Source organism: Chenopodium album, chromosome 5, assembly GCF_948465745.1.
Source record: "Chenopodium album chromosome 5, dcCheAlbu1.1, whole genome shotgun sequence".
NCBI classification, from domain to species: Eukaryota; Viridiplantae; Streptophyta; class Magnoliopsida; order Caryophyllales; family Amaranthaceae; genus Chenopodium; species Chenopodium album.
In genome coordinates, this window is record NC_137838.1 from 71,152,356 (window position 1) to 71,172,326 (window position 19,971).

Sequence of the window (19,971 nt, forward strand, 5' to 3'; positions counted from 1 at the left end):
CCCCCTTTTTCTTTCTCATCCCTACTTTCTCTCTCCTCTCCCTTTACGTTCCTTTCACACTACCCCTTTATCTTTCTCTCTCCTCTCCTTCTTCTCTTTCCCCTTTCTCTCTCCTCCTCCATTTTCACCACCTTCATTTTCTTCTTTCCTACTATAAATGTCACCCCCATTTCAACGGCTACAATTTCCTGCATTTCAAACCTCGTAATTCAACAATGGAGAATAACACCAGTTACCCATTTGGGGAAGAGTTTCAGAAGCTCATTATTGCGCCGGAAAATGGAAATTCCTTCACTGCCCTTCTTGGGTTACCCCCTAATCAAGCTATGGAGCTTCTCACCGACGATTCTTCTGCCGGTGCCGGCGGCGGCGGCGGTGGGGATGTGGTGAAACGACATCGTATTAGTGCGTTTAATCATTCTCTCTCCTCTTTACCTGCTTTGCCGTCGAATCGAGCTCTCATTGAGAGAGCTACGAAGTATTCTGTGTTTGCGAATGAGGATTCTTCTTCTCCGGAGTTGAAGGTGAAATCTGAGCCGTTGGATGATGCTGGGTCAAACCCTAATTCGGGTTCTGATCCGACGGCTGGAAGTGAGAGTGACAAGGAGAAGCCATTAAAGCGAAAGGAGAGAGAAAAGAAGGTTGGATTTTAATTTACAAATTAGGGTTTTTGATAGCTGAATTTGTTGTAATTTGGGTTCAATTGATTTGGGAATTTTGTATTTTAGGGTAAGGGATCGAGTAAGAAGAACAAAACGACGTCGGAAGATGATGAGAAGCTTCCGTATGTTCATGTTCGAGCACGGCGAGGTCAAGCTACTGATAGCCATAGTTTAGCTGAACGAGTAATTTACTAATTAATTATTCTATTAATTAAGCATTTTAATTTTAATTAAGCAATTTAATTACTTCTTATTGATCATATTAGGTGTTAATCCTGTAATTATTGTTTTCTGTGATTTTTTTGCAGGCTAGGAGAGAGAAAATCAATGCTCGGATGAAGTTGTTGCAGGAGTTGGTCCCTGGATGCAACAAGGTATGGTGGTGTTGTATTTTTTATTACTTCCGCTTCATATTATATATTATTTGTAATGATTAGACATTTCTACTCACACTGATATGTCAACACTGGTCGATCAGTGTGAGAGTCGCTAATTTTGATGGTCGAGTCAATTAATCGTTGTACGGTTTAATTAATTAGTTTACGTTTCGATTTGATAGTGATTTTGTAAAGTTGATTAAGGCATAATGATTATAATTATGATTATGATTGTGATTAAGACTAACTCCAATTAAATATTTAATTATGCTTTTTGAGATGATTAACCGTTCTAGTCATTATCACCTTTTTAAAAAAAGATGTGAGTTGCTTTTTGGGCAAGGAAAGAGTCTTCTTTGGTAGTGTTGTGAATTTCTTTCTTTTCCTTTCAACTTTCACTTTGCCATTTGCAGAGGTTTGTTATGTGTCTCTTTACAGGACAAGCATATCATTGTCTTTTTCACTCTTGGTAGTACTCGAATATGTTTTTCCAATTTTACTTTTTTTTCACAATTTGGTAGAGTTGTGGAGTTTTCGACAACCTTAATGCTAATTTCAACTAGCTAAGATATTACCTTTATTAAGGATTTATATAAATTAATGGGAAAATTAAGAAATTAAGTGAGACTAGACTTGGATCATGCTTTGATCTATTTTAAGAGTTGTTTTTAAATTTTGTGCTCATATTTTGACATAATTTTATAAATTTCCTTTATAAATAATTAATACTTCCTTTGGTTTTTAAAATCATTTTACGGTTGCCAATGCACATCTTATAACATTAATATCTGAAATAATATTTTATTCCGTGTAAAAATTAAGAAGTTGATATTTTGGAAATATATATCAATATATGAGATAAACCTAACAATATCCTACACGATTATTTTTTCCAAGTATAAATCATAAAAGACGATAAAACGAGTGTGTCTGGATCGCATAAAATTTCAAATGTTGTGATTGATAAAGAGTGAAGTATTATAAAATTACTTATCATCCTTCCAATTTCATTAACTTTTTTTTTTTCTGATAATGTTGACCTCAAAATGAAAATATGACACGGCGTACTTGATTTGGATCAATATATCTAATGAGTATTAATATCCTGAAAAATGATTGGCTCTTTCACTCTTGACCACTACAGGCTAATCAAGATATGATCTCAAAGTTGGGGTACCCTTTCATTCATTTGAGTAGACAGATTGTGCCTCTTAAGAATTTTGCACTGCTTACCAATTACTCCATATGTTTTTGTGATGGTTATATGTCTTTGTCAAGGAGAAACTGAGAGAGAGAGGGAAGAAAGGAGATATAGAGGGAGAGAGGGGGGGGGGGGGGTGTAGAGGGCTTTCTGAATATTTCGTTTTAACATGTTAGGTGCTCCTGAAGTTATGAGGACAATTTAGAGGACAGCTCTGGCTATAATTCTCTGCTGAATGCCCAAGTTGAATAGAACACATCTATGATGGTAGGGTTGTCCTGGTGCTATATTAAATTGAAGAAAATCAGTGGGTTCAAATTAATTTTGTCTACACCCAGACTGGCAGAAATAGACAGTAGAGCTCTTCTGTTTTCTGGGACCATCAGTGCTGATTATTTACAGACTTCCATTTATTTTTTATAGAAATAAATTTAATAATTTTTATATTAAGTTTCAAACAAGTAACAACAGTGAGAAATCTTTGGATAGGGGTGACGCTGAATTTTCTCTGATGATATGATCTAGGTATGATACGGTTCATTGGATTGATTGTCAATGTGCTTGTCTGTATACCACATATTTTGTTGCTTTATACCAAAGACTGAATCACTGTGGTGGAAGTGGTGGCTTATTATTTTCGGTTTATAAGTTTTTAGTCATTTGATTGCTATGCAGATTTCGGGTACTGCATTGGTGTTGGATGAGATAATCAATCATGTGCAGTACTTGCAACGCCAAGTAGAGGTACTTATCTTTGACTGTACCATTTCATTCTCTTATTCTATGAGGGACTACTGTAACAAATTTGTACTAGAACAAAGGAAGATCTTGCGGATTGGTCCTGTAATCTGCCAAAAGGGTTATTAAGATCCCTTCCTCCTCTTATTTTCCTTTTGAAAATCTTAAATGTGCTGAATCTTAACTATGAAAGTTGATCAAGGACTTGGATTCTCATCATCCAGTCTTAAATCAACCATCCATATGCCACCTAAATCAGCCGTCAGTGTGAACCAGGAATATGTGAGGAGCAACCCTAATTAATTCTAGGAATAATCAATAGCCACAACGAATTATTTTATTGCTTTGTTTTGTTTGACCTAACATAAAAATGTCTAATATTTCCTGTGTTGTTGCAGTATCTGTCGATGAGGCTTGCAGCAGTTAATCCAAGAATAGATTTCAATCTTGACAGCCTAATTTCAGGAGTGAGTGACTCTCTTGTTTGAAATTCTTATCATCCTAATAAGTTTGCAATTGGAACAGAATACAAATTACTTTTGGAGTTATGTTTTAGAAAATTGTTTTGGAGAGAGATTTGACCATTGCTCCAAAGCAACGAATCAGATGATGGATTGCTTGACCCTGTGTTCAAATCCCTACCATCCATAGAATACTTGAAAAATGTCCTCTATCCTGTCTTAAAAAGTACGTTATTATTTCATGACATCAATTTTAAGGAATATCATTCATAGAATACTTGAAATACTTCTCTCTGGGATTTTATTTAAGATGGGAGGACAATTTTTCCATACCGATTGTCTTTATATTCAGGCCCACTTTTGCTTTTGTGTCATCCAACTGGTAATGTAATACAAGTAAACAATAACCTTGGTTAAGCATTATTGACATTCAGAATAGATTGAAATATCTGTGTACCAGACTAAATATGCCTTGTAAAGCCATTGACAGTTGGGCTCTTTTCTTTATTTTGTTAATCTTTTTAGCAGCTTAAATAATATTCAAAACTCAAACAATGTATTAATTGTATGCTGAACTCTGAAAAGAATCAACAAGAATGACCTTGAGGATTCTGTTTTCTGGATTTTACATTGTAGTATGCGGCTTTTGGATATTGGTTCCAATGGGTGCAGGCGTACAGCATTTGGCCTGATTCTGTTGTGCCATGATTTCTCATGTGCCCTTAAATATCTGCAGACTGAATCTGTGATGAGCTGCAATTTACCGAACATGACTATGCCACTAATGTGGCCAGAAATTCATGTCAATGGAGACAGACAGCAATTTCAACAGCAATGGCACCCCCTTGAGGCTCTAAGTCAGCCAGTTTGGGTCAAGGAAGAAAATCACCCTAATTTAGTTGCATCCGAGAACTCACTCATGACCTACGACTCACCTGCAAATTCAGGTAAATTGCTTCAGAATCGTTAAGATAATTTGCAGTTGCTGTGTTGATTCACATATGATATTATTAGCTTCCGGACAATAGTTGCGCAATAATAATGTCACACTCCAGTTATGCTGTGCCTATGACTCTATGAGTATTTATATCCTGTATAGTTCTGAAGTCTACTTAGATTTGTGTTAAGTACATGTACTTTTAATACCCTGTTAGAGACTCACTTTGTCATATAAATTCTTTGAAGGACACTGTTTACTGCTGAAAATTAAAAGACAAATAATTGTTTGTAATTGGTAGGATCTTTCTGAACATTCACCTATATTTCTTGAACATTAAGAAATTATAATTTTTCTATGCTCGTCATGGTGTTTTCTGCAAGTATCTTTCTCTTAGACCCATGCCATTTTTCTATGAATACATTGACCCACTGCACAGAAAACTCAGCTAGGCTTAGCAATGCAGAAGGGTGTGACACATTTAATAGTCTGTATACAGAAAGGTTCCACCTGACTCGTCATTGTTTGTCTGATGCAGCATCTTTGCACTCAAGCCAGCTGAAGATGGAAATGTGAAGGCAATAACGAAGCATGTGTTTGTAGCCAATCTGTGTATATATAGCAGAAAATATGATTATATATTAGAAGTTTAGCTGGGAAGTAGAAGAGTTTAGGCATCAAAAATTCAGGTTGGGGTTTCCATGTCTTCATCATTATTCAAGAATGGACTGGAAACCCTTGGAGTAGATCTATCTCACTAGTTGTTCTACCGATTTCACCATAGTCTACATATATTTATATACAACATGATGAACGATTCAGTCCTAAGTCTCACGCGAGATGGCTGATTGATTCTGCTGTCAAAGGGGCATCTAAATGCAGTCAGTTGTCTGAAAGATGAACCTGGTTTGCTTCAGATGAATGGAGTTGATCATCTGAATCTAAACTGGGTTTGGTTCAGATGAATGCATTTTCTCTTGTGAATAAAGCCAGTTGTAATGCGTCAACCTTTTTTGCAAAATTTGTGTATTCGTGAACAGGAATGAAAAAACAAGGTGAAAGATACAGAGTATCAATTTATTGTGTTTAGTTCAGTATCCTCTGATGTATCCTATATCTGATTGTTATTTACTTCAGTGCTAAGTCTGTCTGGAATCAGTGCCCTGTGCTACTGCACACATCGTCAGAGTCTGATAACTAACTTAAACATAATTGTACAAGGAGATTTCAGCTGATAATCCTTATCTGGGCATTTAGAGGAAAAGTATTTTGTTCTGTCATCTAGGCAAATCTGAAATCGTTTTCGAAGTATTAATCAAGCTGATATTTATGTAGTATTTACGAACTTTTCTTATAAATGAGCTTTGCGCTTTTGACCTTCAAAAATCGCGTAATGGAGCATAACTTTCAAAATTTAATAATCAAGTCTAGCATTTTATTCAATAACATATTTTTTTTTTCTTTCTAAAAACACCTAAATGTTTATTACTCCGTCTCCATATACGAGCTTAGAAATTTATTTGTAATCAAGCTTGTACATGAACACAAATAAAACAAATAAAGGAGTAGTTCATATGTAGGTCTGTCTATTTTAAGATAAGTATTAGAAATATGATTAGATTAGATATTGTTTTAGGATAACATATATAGATAAACTTAGTTTTATTTTAATCTTATCATATATACTAACATTAACCCTAATCAAAGTAAAATTCTTGATGAACATAACTGTAAAAGTGATTTAAAAGTTTCTAGCTTTTATTAATGCTTCGTTGAAGTAACAACATTAATTCACCATACTTGGACATGGCATTCAAGGTACCTCTCTTCATCCTCATAATTCTATGTATTACAACCAGTTTTTGTCATGCTGGAGAAACTAGCTCTTATACACGATCAACTGATGCCTCGGCCGACATGCCTGCCACGGCTTTCCCTTCCCCGGAAGGCTCCAATGCCCCGGAGCAAGTCCATATCACGCAGGGGGACCGAGGAGGGCGAGGTGTGATCATCTCGTGGGTGACGCCTAACGAACGCCATCCTAATAGTGTTAGGTACTGGAAAGCTTATGATCCTAGTGATGTTTACACAGCACATTCTCAGATCCTTACCTATCGTTACTACAACTATAGTTCTGGCTATATTCATCATGCTACCATCAAGAAATTAGAGGTTCAAATACTATTTAATTTTATTAACTTTGAATGGTAGTTCTATGTATTTGTTATGTACATGTTAGAGTAAATAAACTTTATTTTGGTGGTTTTTTTGCAGTACTATACCAAGTATTTCTATGAACTTGGGACAGGTGACGCAATTCGCCAATTTTCGTTTACCACTCCTCCAAGACCTGGACCTGATGTCCCTTACACATTCGGTATCATAGGTTGGTATCAACTCGTCTGATTATTATATTACAATGTGGATGTCAACTAACTTAGTTGGTTAATTTAAGTCTCGGTGGTAGAGTTCAAGACTTCTCATCGAGCAATTGGTGCTTAATAATAAGTTTATTTGTTGAATGTGTAGGTGATCTGGGACAAACATATGCATCAAATTCAACACTAGGACATTACATGGCAAATCCGAAAGGTGAAGCAGTGTTATTTGTGGGAGATTTATCTTATGCTGATAATTATCCTTTTCATGACCAAAGAAAATGGGATATTTGGGGTCGTTTTGTGGAGAAAAGTACAGCTTACCAACCTTGGATTTGGACTGCTGGAAATCATGAACTTGATTTTGCTCCTGAAATTGTAAGTCCCATATTTTCTTGGATTTTATTTCACTTACAAACTTCTATTTCATTTAATTGACGCGTTTTGACTTTCATATATACTATTTTGACTATTAAAGATTTAAGAAACTAGTCAACTAAATAGAAAGCTGAAGGAAATATTTAAATATGGGTGAAATTGTGAATTACTATCAAATAATTGTTTTTCAGGGTGAATATCTGCCGTTTAAGCCATTTATGCATCGTTATCATGTCCCTTACAAACAAAGTGGAAGCACGTCTCCTCTTTGGTACTCTATCAAGAGAGGACCAGCTTATATCATTGTCCTTTCTTCTTACTCCGCTTTTCGTAAGTAAACATAAACCATACACAATTTAACCATTAATATGCACAAATTGTCGCGATTAATTTATCAATTTCAATTCTAATTGATTGAATTTCTATGTTTAATGTAGCCAAGTATTCGCCGCAATACCAATGGTTTGAAGCAGAGCTTAAGAAAGTGGATAGGCATGAGACTCCATGGTTGATTCTTATGATGCATGCTCCATTGTATAATTCAGACAATTACCATTACATGGAAGGAGAAAGTATGAGAGTCATATTCGAACCTTGGATTGTTCAATACAAAGTAGACCTTGTTTTAGCTGGTCATGTTCATGCATATGAGCGTTCGGTTAGTACTATTATTACTTCCTTTTTTAAAGTCGTCTCATTTTGTTAACAGACCAATTCAACCAAAAACTTAAGCTCATGGTTGAGGTCTAAAATTTTGTTTATACTCTATCACGCCCCTTCACATGAGAGCCTGTTGAGCTTGAAGTATGGATGCCGTATTGGCCCACCTCATGACCAATGCTCAATATTCACTTAAAGATAGGGGTGGATGAGATTTGAACCCCTGACTTCTCTATCACGTTGGCTCCGAACACCATGTTAATAGACTAATTCAACCAAAAGCTCAACCTCATAGTTGAGGCCCAAGATTTTGTATCATACTGTATCATTAATATCATTAATCTTGTGTATATGCTCTAAATGTTGTTATTAGGAGCGAATATCAAATATACGCTACAACATTACAAATGGACTAAGTACTCCCATCAAAGATAAATCAGCACCTGTTTACGTGACTATTGGTGATGGTGGAAACATAGAAGGACTTGCTAACAAGTAAGATTTCCATTCTTTTCTATTACTCCTCGTGTCCAGACTTAATAGTCACGTTGATAATGTTGTGACAATTCATTCCGAATGATAGATGGGACTAGATTATGATTTGTTACAACCTTACAATGTTTCCATTTTGTTCTTTGATGCAGTTTTACTAATCCACAACCTTTCTACTCTGCTTATCGAGAAGCAAGTTTTGGGCATGCAATTTTGGAGATTAAAAACCGAACTCATGCTTATTATACTTGGCACCGTAACCAAGATGATGAAGCAGTGGCTTCTGATTCTACATGGTTCTTCAATAGATTTTGGTATCCAATGGATGAAAGTAATTGAGTTCATTCAATCTTTGATTTGCTAGTTTTGGTGGTACTTTGACAACCCTTATATATATTAGCTATATTGGTTAGATTTTGATTGTTTGAACTTGATTCTTTCTTATAGTAGTTGTATATTCTTTTATTATAGTAGTAGTATGTTATGTTGATGATGCATATTTAAACTTAGATATTATTGACAACTTATACGATACTCCTTCCGTCTTTAAAAGTTTACTACCTTTTGTTATTTAACTTTTTATACCAAAACAAACTTTGTCCTGTCGATCTTAGAGATATTCATGCACATGTATGTACTATGTATTTCTTTGCTCACAAAGGTCGCTTTTCTTGTTGGGGGGTGAGCTTCCTCGAGGGACATTGGCTTGGATGGCCCCAAATCCAAAACAATAAACCCTTGATGTTACTCACGTCCAAATATGTTCGACTTTAGGTAAAGGATCAAATGTTAGCTCGTCCAATTGAATGTCCAAGCTCTCTTGATTGTTAAAGACTATAATCGTAGCATTTCTCATTTTCTTTCTATTATTCACCGATGGACAATCTCTTAGGTTATCTCCAAATATGTTATCAGTCTGTCTCTACATTGATATCATTTATGTGCCTTGCCACCCAATAGGTTATATTAGGAATTAGGATTTCTATTTTACATAAGGGCTAAATGATTGGCTCCCTAATTTATAGTTAGATGATCCTGATTTGTAGGTGTCTAATCACCAATTCGAGATGTATTTCTTTGCATGTAATTTGACATTTTCGAGCAAGTTTAGGCTATGCTTAGTTCACCTGGCCTTATTTTACCTTATTACTAATATCAAATCATATGAGAATAGAAAAGTTTAGAGTATACTTTATCATTATATGTACAAAATTTTTATGGTTAAATACCTTTCCATAGTGAAATTTTTTATTGAAATTATGTATTTGGTAATACAAACTAGTACAAGTCTAATTAAAACCTCTTTTTGATATACTTTTCCTTATGGATTAGCGTACAAGGTCAAAGTTTGTCAAATCAAGCAATTAGATAAGATTAGATTAAAAAAAAAAAGAGTTCATATTAGGTCTGAATAAATATGTTCAAATTAGATAAGCAAAAAAGGTGAACTACACATAGTCTTAGCATTTGATTTACTCTCCTTATACAACATACCCTTACTAATGAATGTATCTAATAATACGAGCTTTATTTTGCTTGCCTACACTAGAAGGGAGGTTTCTTGGTTAGTTGTGTATTAATCAATCAAAGCCTTAATCACAAAGTGGGGTCGTCAATTATTACATGAACCAAATTTGATTATTCCGTGTAATCATCGACAAAGATCCTCTTCCATCCTTATGTGTTGTGTGTGTGTGTGTGTGAGAGAGAGAGAGCAATAAAGAAAAAGGTGCGGCCAGAAATGAGAAAAGGATTGGAAGAGAGAGAGAGGGCCGAGAAAGAAAAGGGAAGACGAAAGATAGAGAGGGCAAATCAAAAGAGAGAGGGGTTGGCTAGGAAAAGAGAGAGAGGCCAGGAGTAAAAGAGCGAGAAAATTGGGGGAGAGGAGTCGGGAGAAAAGATAGAGAGGGATAAAGTGCAACCTATAATTTTCAAAGCATTAGAGGATGGAACAAAGACAAGAAGGATTGAGAATTTTCAAGGCAATTTATGATTTTCAAAGCCTTTAATTACAAGATGGAACAAGGACAAATCATCTAATTAGTAGCACATTTAACATATATAAAAGTTTAACATTATGGTAGAAACGTGTTAGATTCATGAGTAAGTACTTTTTTTAGTTTTTATTTTTGTATGTTTGTACAAGCATAGGGAAACAAAGAGAGATATAAAGATAAATGGGGATAGGGAGAAGGAGAAAAAGAAACTGGGAAATAGAATGGTTGGAAGAGAAAGAAAGGGATAAAAAGGGAGAAAGTGTGTATGATATAGTGATAAAAAATGAAAAGGTTCGAGAGAAAGATACATATACATACAGAGAAGGACAAGGAGAGAAAGACAGAGGAGGAGGCCCGGTAGAGCCATTCTCCTTACCATAAAAAATAAACAAATGTTACGATTACAAATTAGTCTTGAACCTATCTAACTTTAATCAAGATACTTAATTAAATCAACTTTATTATTAATTGTGATAAAGAAATTATGATTTTTTCGCCATATACCACTGAGTTTTATGTTATGTCACAATATACCACCAAGAATTTTCAAATTCACCATATAACCTTCAGTTTTATGAAAATATCACAACATGCCATTAATGACTAACAGACGTTAACACCGTTAGTCATCAAGGCTAACAATGCCACGTGGCAATGTCTAATTGGTTGCCTTTTAATTACTTATTTTAAAATAAATATTTAATTAATTACAAAAAAATTTAAAAATATCCAGCCACCCACATCCTGCCAGCCAGCCACCACGCAGGCGCATAATCCGACCAGAACCCTCGCGCTGACGCGAAATTCGACCATAACCCCTGGCGACGAACCTCCCTTTCCCTTGAACAATCGTACCCGAACCCTAAAACCCCATATATCCCTTGAAAAACCCTCCCCTAACCATCGACCGACGCACATACCCCCATCCCTCGCGTCGGCGTACCAAATTCACCCCTGCGATGCCATCTCCACCCCATAAACCACCACGTACGCCCGCTGAAACCCTAAACCAAAATCTAGGGTTTCAATTTCGGTTTTTTAGGGTTTCGGGGTGGTGATTTTTGGCAAGTTGGACGGTGGCAATGTGTGTGTGAAGGCTTGGACTGCCGACGAAAGGATTTCGGGGTGGTGGCTGGGTTTTAAGCCGTGGGGAATTGAGTTAAGGTGGTGGTTAGGGAATTGGGCTAAGGTGGTGGTTGTGCTAAGGTGGTGATTGGGCTCAGGGTTTTCGCTGACTGGGAAGGAGGATGGTTGTCGGCCACCCGGGAAACGAACCAGACACCGGTCAGCTAATGGGGGTCGAGGTTTGGGGAGGTCGTGGCTAAGTTGGTAGTGTTTTTTTTTTCTTTTTTAATTTTGTTTTAAAGTGAATTAATTAATATTAATAATAAACAATTACAAGCTGCCACGTGGCACAATTAACGTTTAATGACTAACTGAGTTAACAGAAAGGGCATGTTGTGACATTTTCATAAAACTGAAGGTTATATGCTGAATTTGAAAATTCTTGGTGATATATGGTGAATTAACGTTAAGCTCAGTGATATATGGTGAAAAAGCCGAAGAAATTATGATAAATTGGGGTAGCAATTGCCAAAAAAAATATATATATAAAAAAAAAAACCTGACAATAACTACACCGATTAATGAATTTTATTATCACAATAGAATTATCTTTAGTGGCATACATACACTTATGCTACATAATATCCACACCCGATTGGGATATGTGTCTTATTTTATGGAAAACAACAATTGGTCTTGTATGGACCCGGTACGGTCTACAATAAATTATTGTAGACCCAAAATTTGATACTTTCAAATATTATAATCACATTATGGATGATATAATCACTTTTTTAGATGATATAATTATCTTTTTGTGAGTCATATTTTGATCTCATATTAAACCATTTAATGAGATTATATAATTATCTTTAGGATGATAAAATTTAAAAATCATCTTTTGAATGATGTAATTTACTATTTGATACTTTTTATAATGATAAATTCACTTTTTAAGTGATACATTTACATAACAGTTTCAAGATGATATAATCACTTTTGTAATATTATAATCACATTTCGTATGATATAATCACATTCGTATGTGTAGACACCCATTTGTGTCTCCCCAACACCGAACCCAGTGATGAGTACCTTTCGCGTCGAATCATAATCGAATGAAGTGAAAGTGTAGAAAGTTTAGTGTTGCGGATAGCTTTAATTTCTTTCCTCTTCTCTCTGTTTTTTGAAAATTTATTTTAAGAAAAACAGCCAATCCAGTTTGGTTGGTCCTTGATATGGGTCCAATAGTAGTGTATTTGGATAGGGCTTGACAAAAGCTTTCCAACGATTTATTATAAGCCCAATTCCGATGAATATTGAGGAAGTTATGACCAATTTACTGAACTGGGCCTGGTTTGAGCCTTATATGCGGCCCAATGATTTAGAGGAGGGCCTAATATGATTTATCATTCCTAATGCAATTAGGAATGGTTATAGTCTTCTAGATTCTTCTAGAAGGTTCTTTTCATTCCTAATTCAATTAGCATTGATTTATTGACTTTTGTTGACTTTTCAGAGTTTTAATTAAAATCAAAGAACGTTTTTTGAGGAAGATACGATTTTATCCTCCTGTACGACAATTTATATCTGATTTTAAGAAAACGCGTGAATTTCTGAATCAGCGCCTGACGCTACGCTTGGCAACTGGCGCTAGCATTGGCCCCTGGCGCTAATGTTGGCGTCTGGCGCCAATAGCCAGCGTTGGCGCTAATTCAATTTATCTGCGCCATAACTTTGTTTTGGTATTTTATCTTTTTGGCTGATTTTCTCTATAAATAACGTGCTAAAAACTCCGTTTTCGATAACCAGTTTTCATCAACAATCATCAATTCTCTCTCATTCTCTTCTACAATCTACCAACTCTCGTCGAGATTCTCTTGATTACTCTCTCTCTCTCTCTCTCTCTCTCTCTCTCTCTCTCTCTCTCTCTCTCTCTTTTTCTAAACTAGCCTTTTTACATATAAAATTCCGCATTCATTAGATCTAGATACACCTAGCCATATTCGAAGTTGCCTTCGCCCTAGACGTGAAAGGTTTAATTTCTGAGGGTTTGGTCCCAAATCTTTATTTCAATTATTTAATTTAATTGTTTTGTTTATTATTTTCCTTGAAGTTACTAACGCGTGTATTTTGTTATTAGAAAGAGGTACGAGGCATCAAAGTAAGTATTTTAATGATTTTTATTAATGTTATGATGTAGATATCATGTTTATGTTGTTATTATGATATTCCTAGTATCATGTTAGAATGCTTGATGTTTTGAATGACAACAATGATTCCTAGTATCATGTCTAGGGTAACTTTAATATTAAATATGATTGTTACGATGCCTTTTATGTTCTTCCTAATATTTATGATTGTTAGTATCATGTTAGGGCTAAAGATTTGATTTTTATTGCTTAGTGGCATGCTAGGGTTTGTTATTAATCTTGTTAGTATCATGCCTAGGATCTTGCTATAATTATGCTTTAACATGATTATTTTAATTAATATTTTGATTATGATTATTTTTATAATTCTTATGATTGTTATAGTTTATGGTGATTATATATTATGTTGCTTGATATTTATTGTTATTGCTTGATCACGCCTTTTATGCATGTTTAAAGGGAATTTATACTTGTAATCATGCTTAATAAGATAATTAATAATCTAGTTTAGGGTTAATTTGATTATAATTCAAGTGATCGTCAATAATAGTTATATTTGTGCATTATATTCAACCAACATAGATAAACAGGTTTAGGGTTAATCCTATTGATTGTATGTTAGTCAGAAAGTGCACATGAATTCGATCAGAATAAAGTAGAGGTCTATTATTAGGATAGGTTCAATCTCTTTTAGGTTGGATTTGTACCTTCATCCCCGAACCCTATTTGGTTCAAGATCTTATGGAGTTGACGATCTCTTGGATCGTTAAGGGGTGTAACCTTCATCTCGTGAACGGTTTACAAGTTCCTAAAAAACTTGTTGGCGACTCTTTTGCTCTATCTTCTTTCCCTTTGGACGCCACCGTACTTTAGTGTATGATCACAGTGGGGTTCAAGCTAGGGTATTAACGCTTGAAATATTCCCTACAGTATGGTATACTAGAAGGTTGGTCTACAATAAGTTATTGTAGATCGGGTCTATTCTAGTCTTTACCGCATACCCATGCATACAATTCCTCCAAAAACTACTTTGCATTGTGAAGGCGTCGTTCGAAGTGCGCCTACGTTAAAAGCATGTGGTGAATATGCTTGGCACTCATAAGAAGTGGGAATTGACATTACGATTAGGGACAACGACTAGGGACAAATAAAGTAGGGAGCCGCCAACAAGTTTTTAAGGAACTTGTAAACCGTTCACGGATCATAAAAGGCAACCACGATAAAGGGACAACGATAGGCAACAACGACTGACCCGTGAAGGTTACACCCCATTCATAATCCATGAGATTACTAACTCCATATGGTTCGGAACCACGAAAGGAGGATCGGGGATGATGGTACGAAGTGAGTCATGGAGTCACTTTCGCCCGTATTGGCCTCTACTCGATTCTTATAGTGAAAAATGATTCCTGCGATCTCAAAGGCATACAAACAAAATATTCAATTTGCTCCAAACTATTATTAAGCTAAATTGGTTTAATATTAATGCTACACATTATTCTAAAATATTTGTGATCACTTGATTAAATAACAAGATTAAAAAGGAACCTAAACCGGTTGTCCAAATTATCTTATTAGGCGTGATTTTCAATTACATATTCCCTTTAACATGCAATATGGTGATCGATAAAAATTATAGAACAACATTAATATTAGAACCAATTTAATCACAATTCCAACAACATAAAATCGTAAGAAAAATAATAAAAACAAAAGGAGCATGATCCTTACTTTGATTCTGTTTGTTTGCAACTACAAAATAATAAACGAGTTAGTAACTTCAAGGAAATAAATAAACAATAATTAAATTAAATTAAATAAAGTATAGTTGATTTTGGGGCCAAACCCTCAAACAGTTCTACCTTTCACGCCTTGGCATAAGGACAGAACCTCGAGTAAAATATGGACTCCTTTGAGTGCTTAAAGAAGGAATTTTGAAGTGAAAAGGGTAGGCTAGTGTTTAGGCTAAAGCATAGAAGAGAGAAAATAAAATAAGAGAATTACTCGGTGCCCCGTTCATCAGAAATGAGGGGGTATTTATAGGGAAAATGTGTTGAGGGAGCACACGGAACCCTAAAATGATAAAAACCCTAAAAAAGTATCCCGTGACACGGTCAAACTGTACCGTGACACGGGAAGCTCCACCGTCAGACGGTACACTTTCCTGTGACACGGTACATTTTTGGTGTGACGCGGGAAATTTTCAGAAAACGGGATAAAAAACGCGTCAAGGGTTTACGCGGAAAAGACACGGAATGTCCCGTGTCACGGGAAATCCCACCGTCAGACGGGAAGGATTCCCGTGACACGGTAGGTACCTGCCGTGGCGCGGGAAATTCCTGCCCGTTTTTCGGTCTAAATACATTTTTAACCCTAATTTCCTTCGGCATTTTAAGTGCCGATTGATAATTTCGGGCCTTTTCTGACTTTTTATTATTCGGGCTAAAATAAGAAAATAATTAAATAAAAATAAATAAAAGGTTTGGGCCAAAAATAAATAATAAAACAATAAAATAAAAAAGGTTTGGGCTTAAAATTAATTAATAAGTTTGGGCTGAAATTAAAACTATGCTTTTACCAAACATAAAGACTAATCCATGGACTGTTCAAAAATATGAATTTAATAAAATATGATTTTTTAAGCACTCTTGGGATTAAATACTAAACCCGACCAATAGTGGCGGTGAAAGGTTGTTCATCATCGGGTTTGGTTTTGGGGAGACATTTTTAGGTGTCTACACATTGCATGCATATCATTTCTTTTGAAAAAATTAAACCTTACTAAAAAAAAAAAGTATTACTAACATTGTATTTTATTATCACAATAGAATTATCTTCACAAACAAACTAAGGCCCCGTTCACTTCACTTTAATTTTGTTGAACTGAAATTATTTTTTTAATGATTTTCTATCATATTTCTTTTTTAAGTTTACTTATTTTTACTGAGCTGAAATTATTTTTGATGAACTGAACTTAAATTAATTTATTGATATGAAATTATTTTTACTGAATATTATTTTTTTTAGGTGAAGTGAACATGGCCTAAATAATTCATTCCAATTGTAAGCATTCCTAATATCATTTCCTAAGATAATTAGTACCTCCGTTAATTGTTATATGCTTAGCAACTTGAATTAAATTTCTTAGGAAATGATGCTAAGCATTTAGTTTTTTATAATAGCATGCCTAGGCGACGAGATTGCGATCTTTCTACCCACGGCCGGCGTCGGGCTTTTCGGGAGGGCACTCCCACTATTCCTGAGGGTATGGACGACGATGCTTTAGAGTCCGAGCCTTGGGCATCCGCGAGTAGAGGTAGGTGGGTTCCACCTCCGTGGACTCCAGACCAGTTGGTTTTCTGCCGTGAAAACCATGTCTCTCATCGCTCACTTTCCGGCATAGTCGATGGCACGCTTCGCCACCACGGTTTTGGAGCCGGCGATTTGATCCCTCAACTTCACCAGATCATTACGAGAGATCCTGCTACGAGCGCCCTATGGGAATCGGCTGGTTTAGTAGATTTCTATACGGCGGTTGTAGGGTTTCGCAGCCCCCGGGGTTGCGGTGCGACGGTCGTTCGCGCATTGTTGGAGTATTTCGGGGATACTACCAACACTTTTCATTTTTCTTGGGGGGAGATGACGGTGACCCCCCTAGACTTCAGTATGATCAGCGGGTTGCGCTTCACCGACCGGGCTGTAGCTCAGATGTCTGATCTGTCTTGGGGATCGGCTGAGACAACTAATTTGTTGGGTTCGATCGTTCAGCGCATCAGGTCCCGACCGGTGTCTCGAGGTGGTCCTAGGAGCGGACGATCAGAGCTGGCTTCAGTTTTAGCTCGTGGCTTCGACATGGAGGATACGACGGCTGAGCAGCGAGTGCGGATCTTCATCCTGATCCTGATCTCTATGACCCTTTCTCCCGATAGGAGTTCACGTGTACTCCTTTGCTACCTCCCCGCTCTGGTCAGGATCCATGAGATAGGATCCTATAGCTGGGCCAGCCTTGGATATGCCGATCTCCTCTTATCGCTACGTCATGGCTGTCGGCAGTTGAATGACGAGTCTCCCATCACCGTCTATGGTCTGTGGAGAGTCGTAGAGGTGATGATCTTTTCCCTTTCTATTTCACTTTAACTTGTTTGACTCATGTGCTAAAGATTACTTTTCATCGCAGCTATGGTTCTACGAGTACTTCCCAGGCTTGGCTCCTCGCCGGCGTCGTGGAGCGGTCCATGATTTCCCTGTCGGGGCCAGTTGGCGTGATCGAGGAGAGTCGCGGGTGGAGTCTGTCCCTGCACTGCGTGGGCTGCTACGCCGAGGCACCTCTTCTGTCGGCGTAAGAATTAGTTTTGTTGCTGTTATTTTCCCTCTGACGTTGTTTCTGTTGTTTCACGCCGACTTTTTATGGTTTTCAGGTTGCCATTGATGTCCAGTATCGTCCTTGGGCCGGGATGACTGATCTACCTGAGGCCTTGCGTCTTTCTGCGCACCGCACCATTTTGGTTGGTACCGGATGCTTTGTCTGGTATTTGGGGGAGCGAGTCGTTCGTCAGCATAGCGGCGATCGTTTTGTGGTGCCCTCATCTCCACCAGAGTCGATGCTGGACTCACGCTTGATCAGAGAGTTGATCAACAGGGGAGAGCGCTATACTTTTCCATGGCAGGAGCTTGTACACATGGAGAGTGACTATGCGCGGGATTTGCTTCCCTCTCTGGCTCCTCCACCCCGTCTTCCTGAGGTATGATTTCTTTTGAGGATCTTCTTTATTAGTCTCTGTTTTAAACAGTCGAATAACTTGATTATTCGATCATATTTTCAGACGACTATTCGCCCTGTGGGGAGTATCGAGATTCCTCCTCAGTCTGTTCGCTATCCAGGGCCGATTGGTATCACAGAGGACCATATTGCTCACGCGCCAGAGGGTTACAGACAGGCGCAGGAGTCTCTGCCCGAGATCTTTGAGCCGGTGAGTTTTCTTTGATGCATTATTCATCCTTTTAACACTGTTTATTACTGACTTTTCTTTGTTTTATCCTCAGCCTAACCGCCCGGAGATGATGGGACTCATGAAGCTGGTTGACGCCCTGAAGTATTGCATCATCAAGCTTCGGCGTGGTGCGAGTTGTCGGAGCTCTAGCGACGTTCTTGAGGTATCATTCATTTTTTACTTCTACCATTTGTTTTGTTTTGCATTGTTGACACCTTTTGACTTTGTATCTTTCAGGAGCGACGGAGGTCCCGCTCGCGCTCGAGGCCTAGAGGCTCGGACGAGGAGGAGCTTGGTCGTGGTAGACGATCTCCTGAGATTAACCGGCGTTCTCATTCTCAGTGAGAGCCTCAGACTACTCAGCCATTTCAGGAGGCTCAGTGGCAGCAGCCTCAGTCTTCCCAGCGCTTTTCGGGCCAGAGTCAGGGGCAGCGTTAGTCGTTTTCACAGCCTGAGCTTGGGTCTGTTTTGACTCCCTTGGATCCTGGTTCATTTTCAGCTCCATTGTCCGGGATTCCTCCACCGGTGTCGGGTTTGTTCTCAGTTCCGATGCCTTCACCGAAGATTCCTGTGTCTTTGAGCCAGTCTACCCCGTTTTCCGGTTGGACGGGTCCTGCCTTGAGTTTGACTACCGCTGGGGTCACAGGGACTAGTAGGGATACTACTCCCCATACTCGGATGATGGAGGGACTCTTCGGCTCACCGTTCCCATATGCACAGGGTGGAGATGATACTGATTATGGCTCTAGAGACTTTTGACCGAGGGTTTTTATTTGTACATACTATAATGACACTTGACATGTTTATTTATTACGACTCTTTTGTACACTATTCATAGCTTATGTATTTATTATTGTGTGTTAGTGTGTGCTTGAAACTCATTGTGTGTGACCGTGTATTTATTAATGACGCGACAATATAAGTGGAGTAATGGAGGGTACCGACCTTCCCCAAAAGAAATAAAAAGACAAACAAAAATAAATAAAAAGAGAATATTAAAGCGAGGAAAAAATAAATAAATAAAATTACCTTCCCCAAAAGAAAAAGAAATAAAAAGACAAGCAAAAATAAAATGATAAAGAAATATAATATTAAAGTGATGAATAAATAAGTAAAATAAAGATAATAATAAAATAAAATAAAAAATAGAGATAAAAGTTGAGAATTTTATTAGAAATAAAACTCTCAGAAGACTGAAAAATAAACGGAGAAGATAAAATACTATAAAAAATCCGGATAGATACGGGAAAAGATGAAAAAAGGAAAACGCGTGGGGTGCCGTGACACGGCACTGTTCACCGTGTCAAGGCAGAACTTGCCGTGTCGCGGCAAAAGTTCCCGTGACACGGTAGGACTTGTCGTGTCACGGTACGCGTATTTCTCAGTGGTTTGTTTTACGCGTTTAAAAAGATAAATTCTGGGCAGTGTCGAGCGCTTTTGCTATAAAATAAGACCAGTTTATTCATGATATGCATAATTAC

General features: G+C 37.2%; 2 protein-coding genes across 3 annotated transcripts; both read left to right on the forward strand.

The window, feature by feature from the left end:
* Positions 1-5,473, forward strand: LOC145632221 (transcription factor bHLH48-like). Of its 2 annotated transcripts, XM_081684531.1 has the most exons (7): positions 5-641; positions 729-845; positions 971-1,036; positions 2,916-2,984; positions 3,377-3,445; positions 4,176-4,386; positions 4,915-5,473. In XM_081684531.1, the coding sequence occupies exons 1-7, from the start codon at positions 216-218 to the stop codon at positions 4,950-4,952; spliced, it is 996 nt and encodes a 331-aa protein (XP_081540657.1). In that variant the 5' UTR covers positions 5-215; the 3' UTR covers positions 4,953-5,473. The 2 variants fall into 2 exon arrangements, with proteins under 2 accessions (XP_081540658.1, XP_081540657.1); XM_081684532.1 differs by lacking the exon at positions 4,915-5,473 and having other exon boundaries at positions 1-641; positions 4,076-4,214.
* Positions 5,474-6,235: 762 nt separating this feature from the next.
* Positions 6,236-8,623, forward strand: LOC145630974 (purple acid phosphatase 25-like). The gene is made up of 7 exons (XM_081683089.1): positions 6,236-6,548; positions 6,651-6,762; positions 6,906-7,132; positions 7,324-7,462; positions 7,570-7,790; positions 8,166-8,287; positions 8,437-8,623. The coding sequence occupies exons 1-7, from the start codon at positions 6,294-6,296 to the stop codon at positions 8,621-8,623; spliced, it is 1,263 nt and encodes a 420-aa protein (XP_081539215.1). The 5' UTR covers positions 6,236-6,293.
* The last annotated feature ends 11,348 nt before the right edge of the window (positions 8,624-19,971 follow it).

What these genes read in the sequence shown, in the direction of transcription:
- LOC145632221 (XM_081684531.1), top strand. Translation starts at nt 216, where the DNA reads ATGGAGAATAACACCAGTTACCCATTTGGGGAAGAGTTTCAGAAGCTC. An exon ending in GAAAGGAGAGAGAAAAGAAG is followed by an intron (nt 642 to 728) that starts GTTGGATTTTAA and finishes TTTGTATTTTAG; the next exon opens with GGTAAGGGATCGAGTAAGAA. An exon ending in TTGACAGCCTAATTTCAGGA is followed by an intron (nt 3,446 to 4,175) that starts GTGAGTGACTCT and finishes AAATATCTGCAG; the next exon opens with ACTGAATCTGTGATGAGCTG.
- LOC145630974 (XM_081683089.1), top strand. Translation starts at nt 6,294, where the DNA reads ATGCCTGCCACGGCTTTCCCTTCCCCGGAAGGCTCCAATGCCCCGGAG. An exon ending in TTCTTCTTACTCCGCTTTTC is followed by an intron (nt 7,463 to 7,569) that starts GTAAGTAAACAT and finishes TGTTTAATGTAG; the next exon opens with CCAAGTATTCGCCGCAATAC. An exon ending in TTCATGCATATGAGCGTTCG is followed by an intron (nt 7,791 to 8,165) that starts GTTAGTACTATT and finishes TGTTGTTATTAG; the next exon opens with GAGCGAATATCAAATATACG.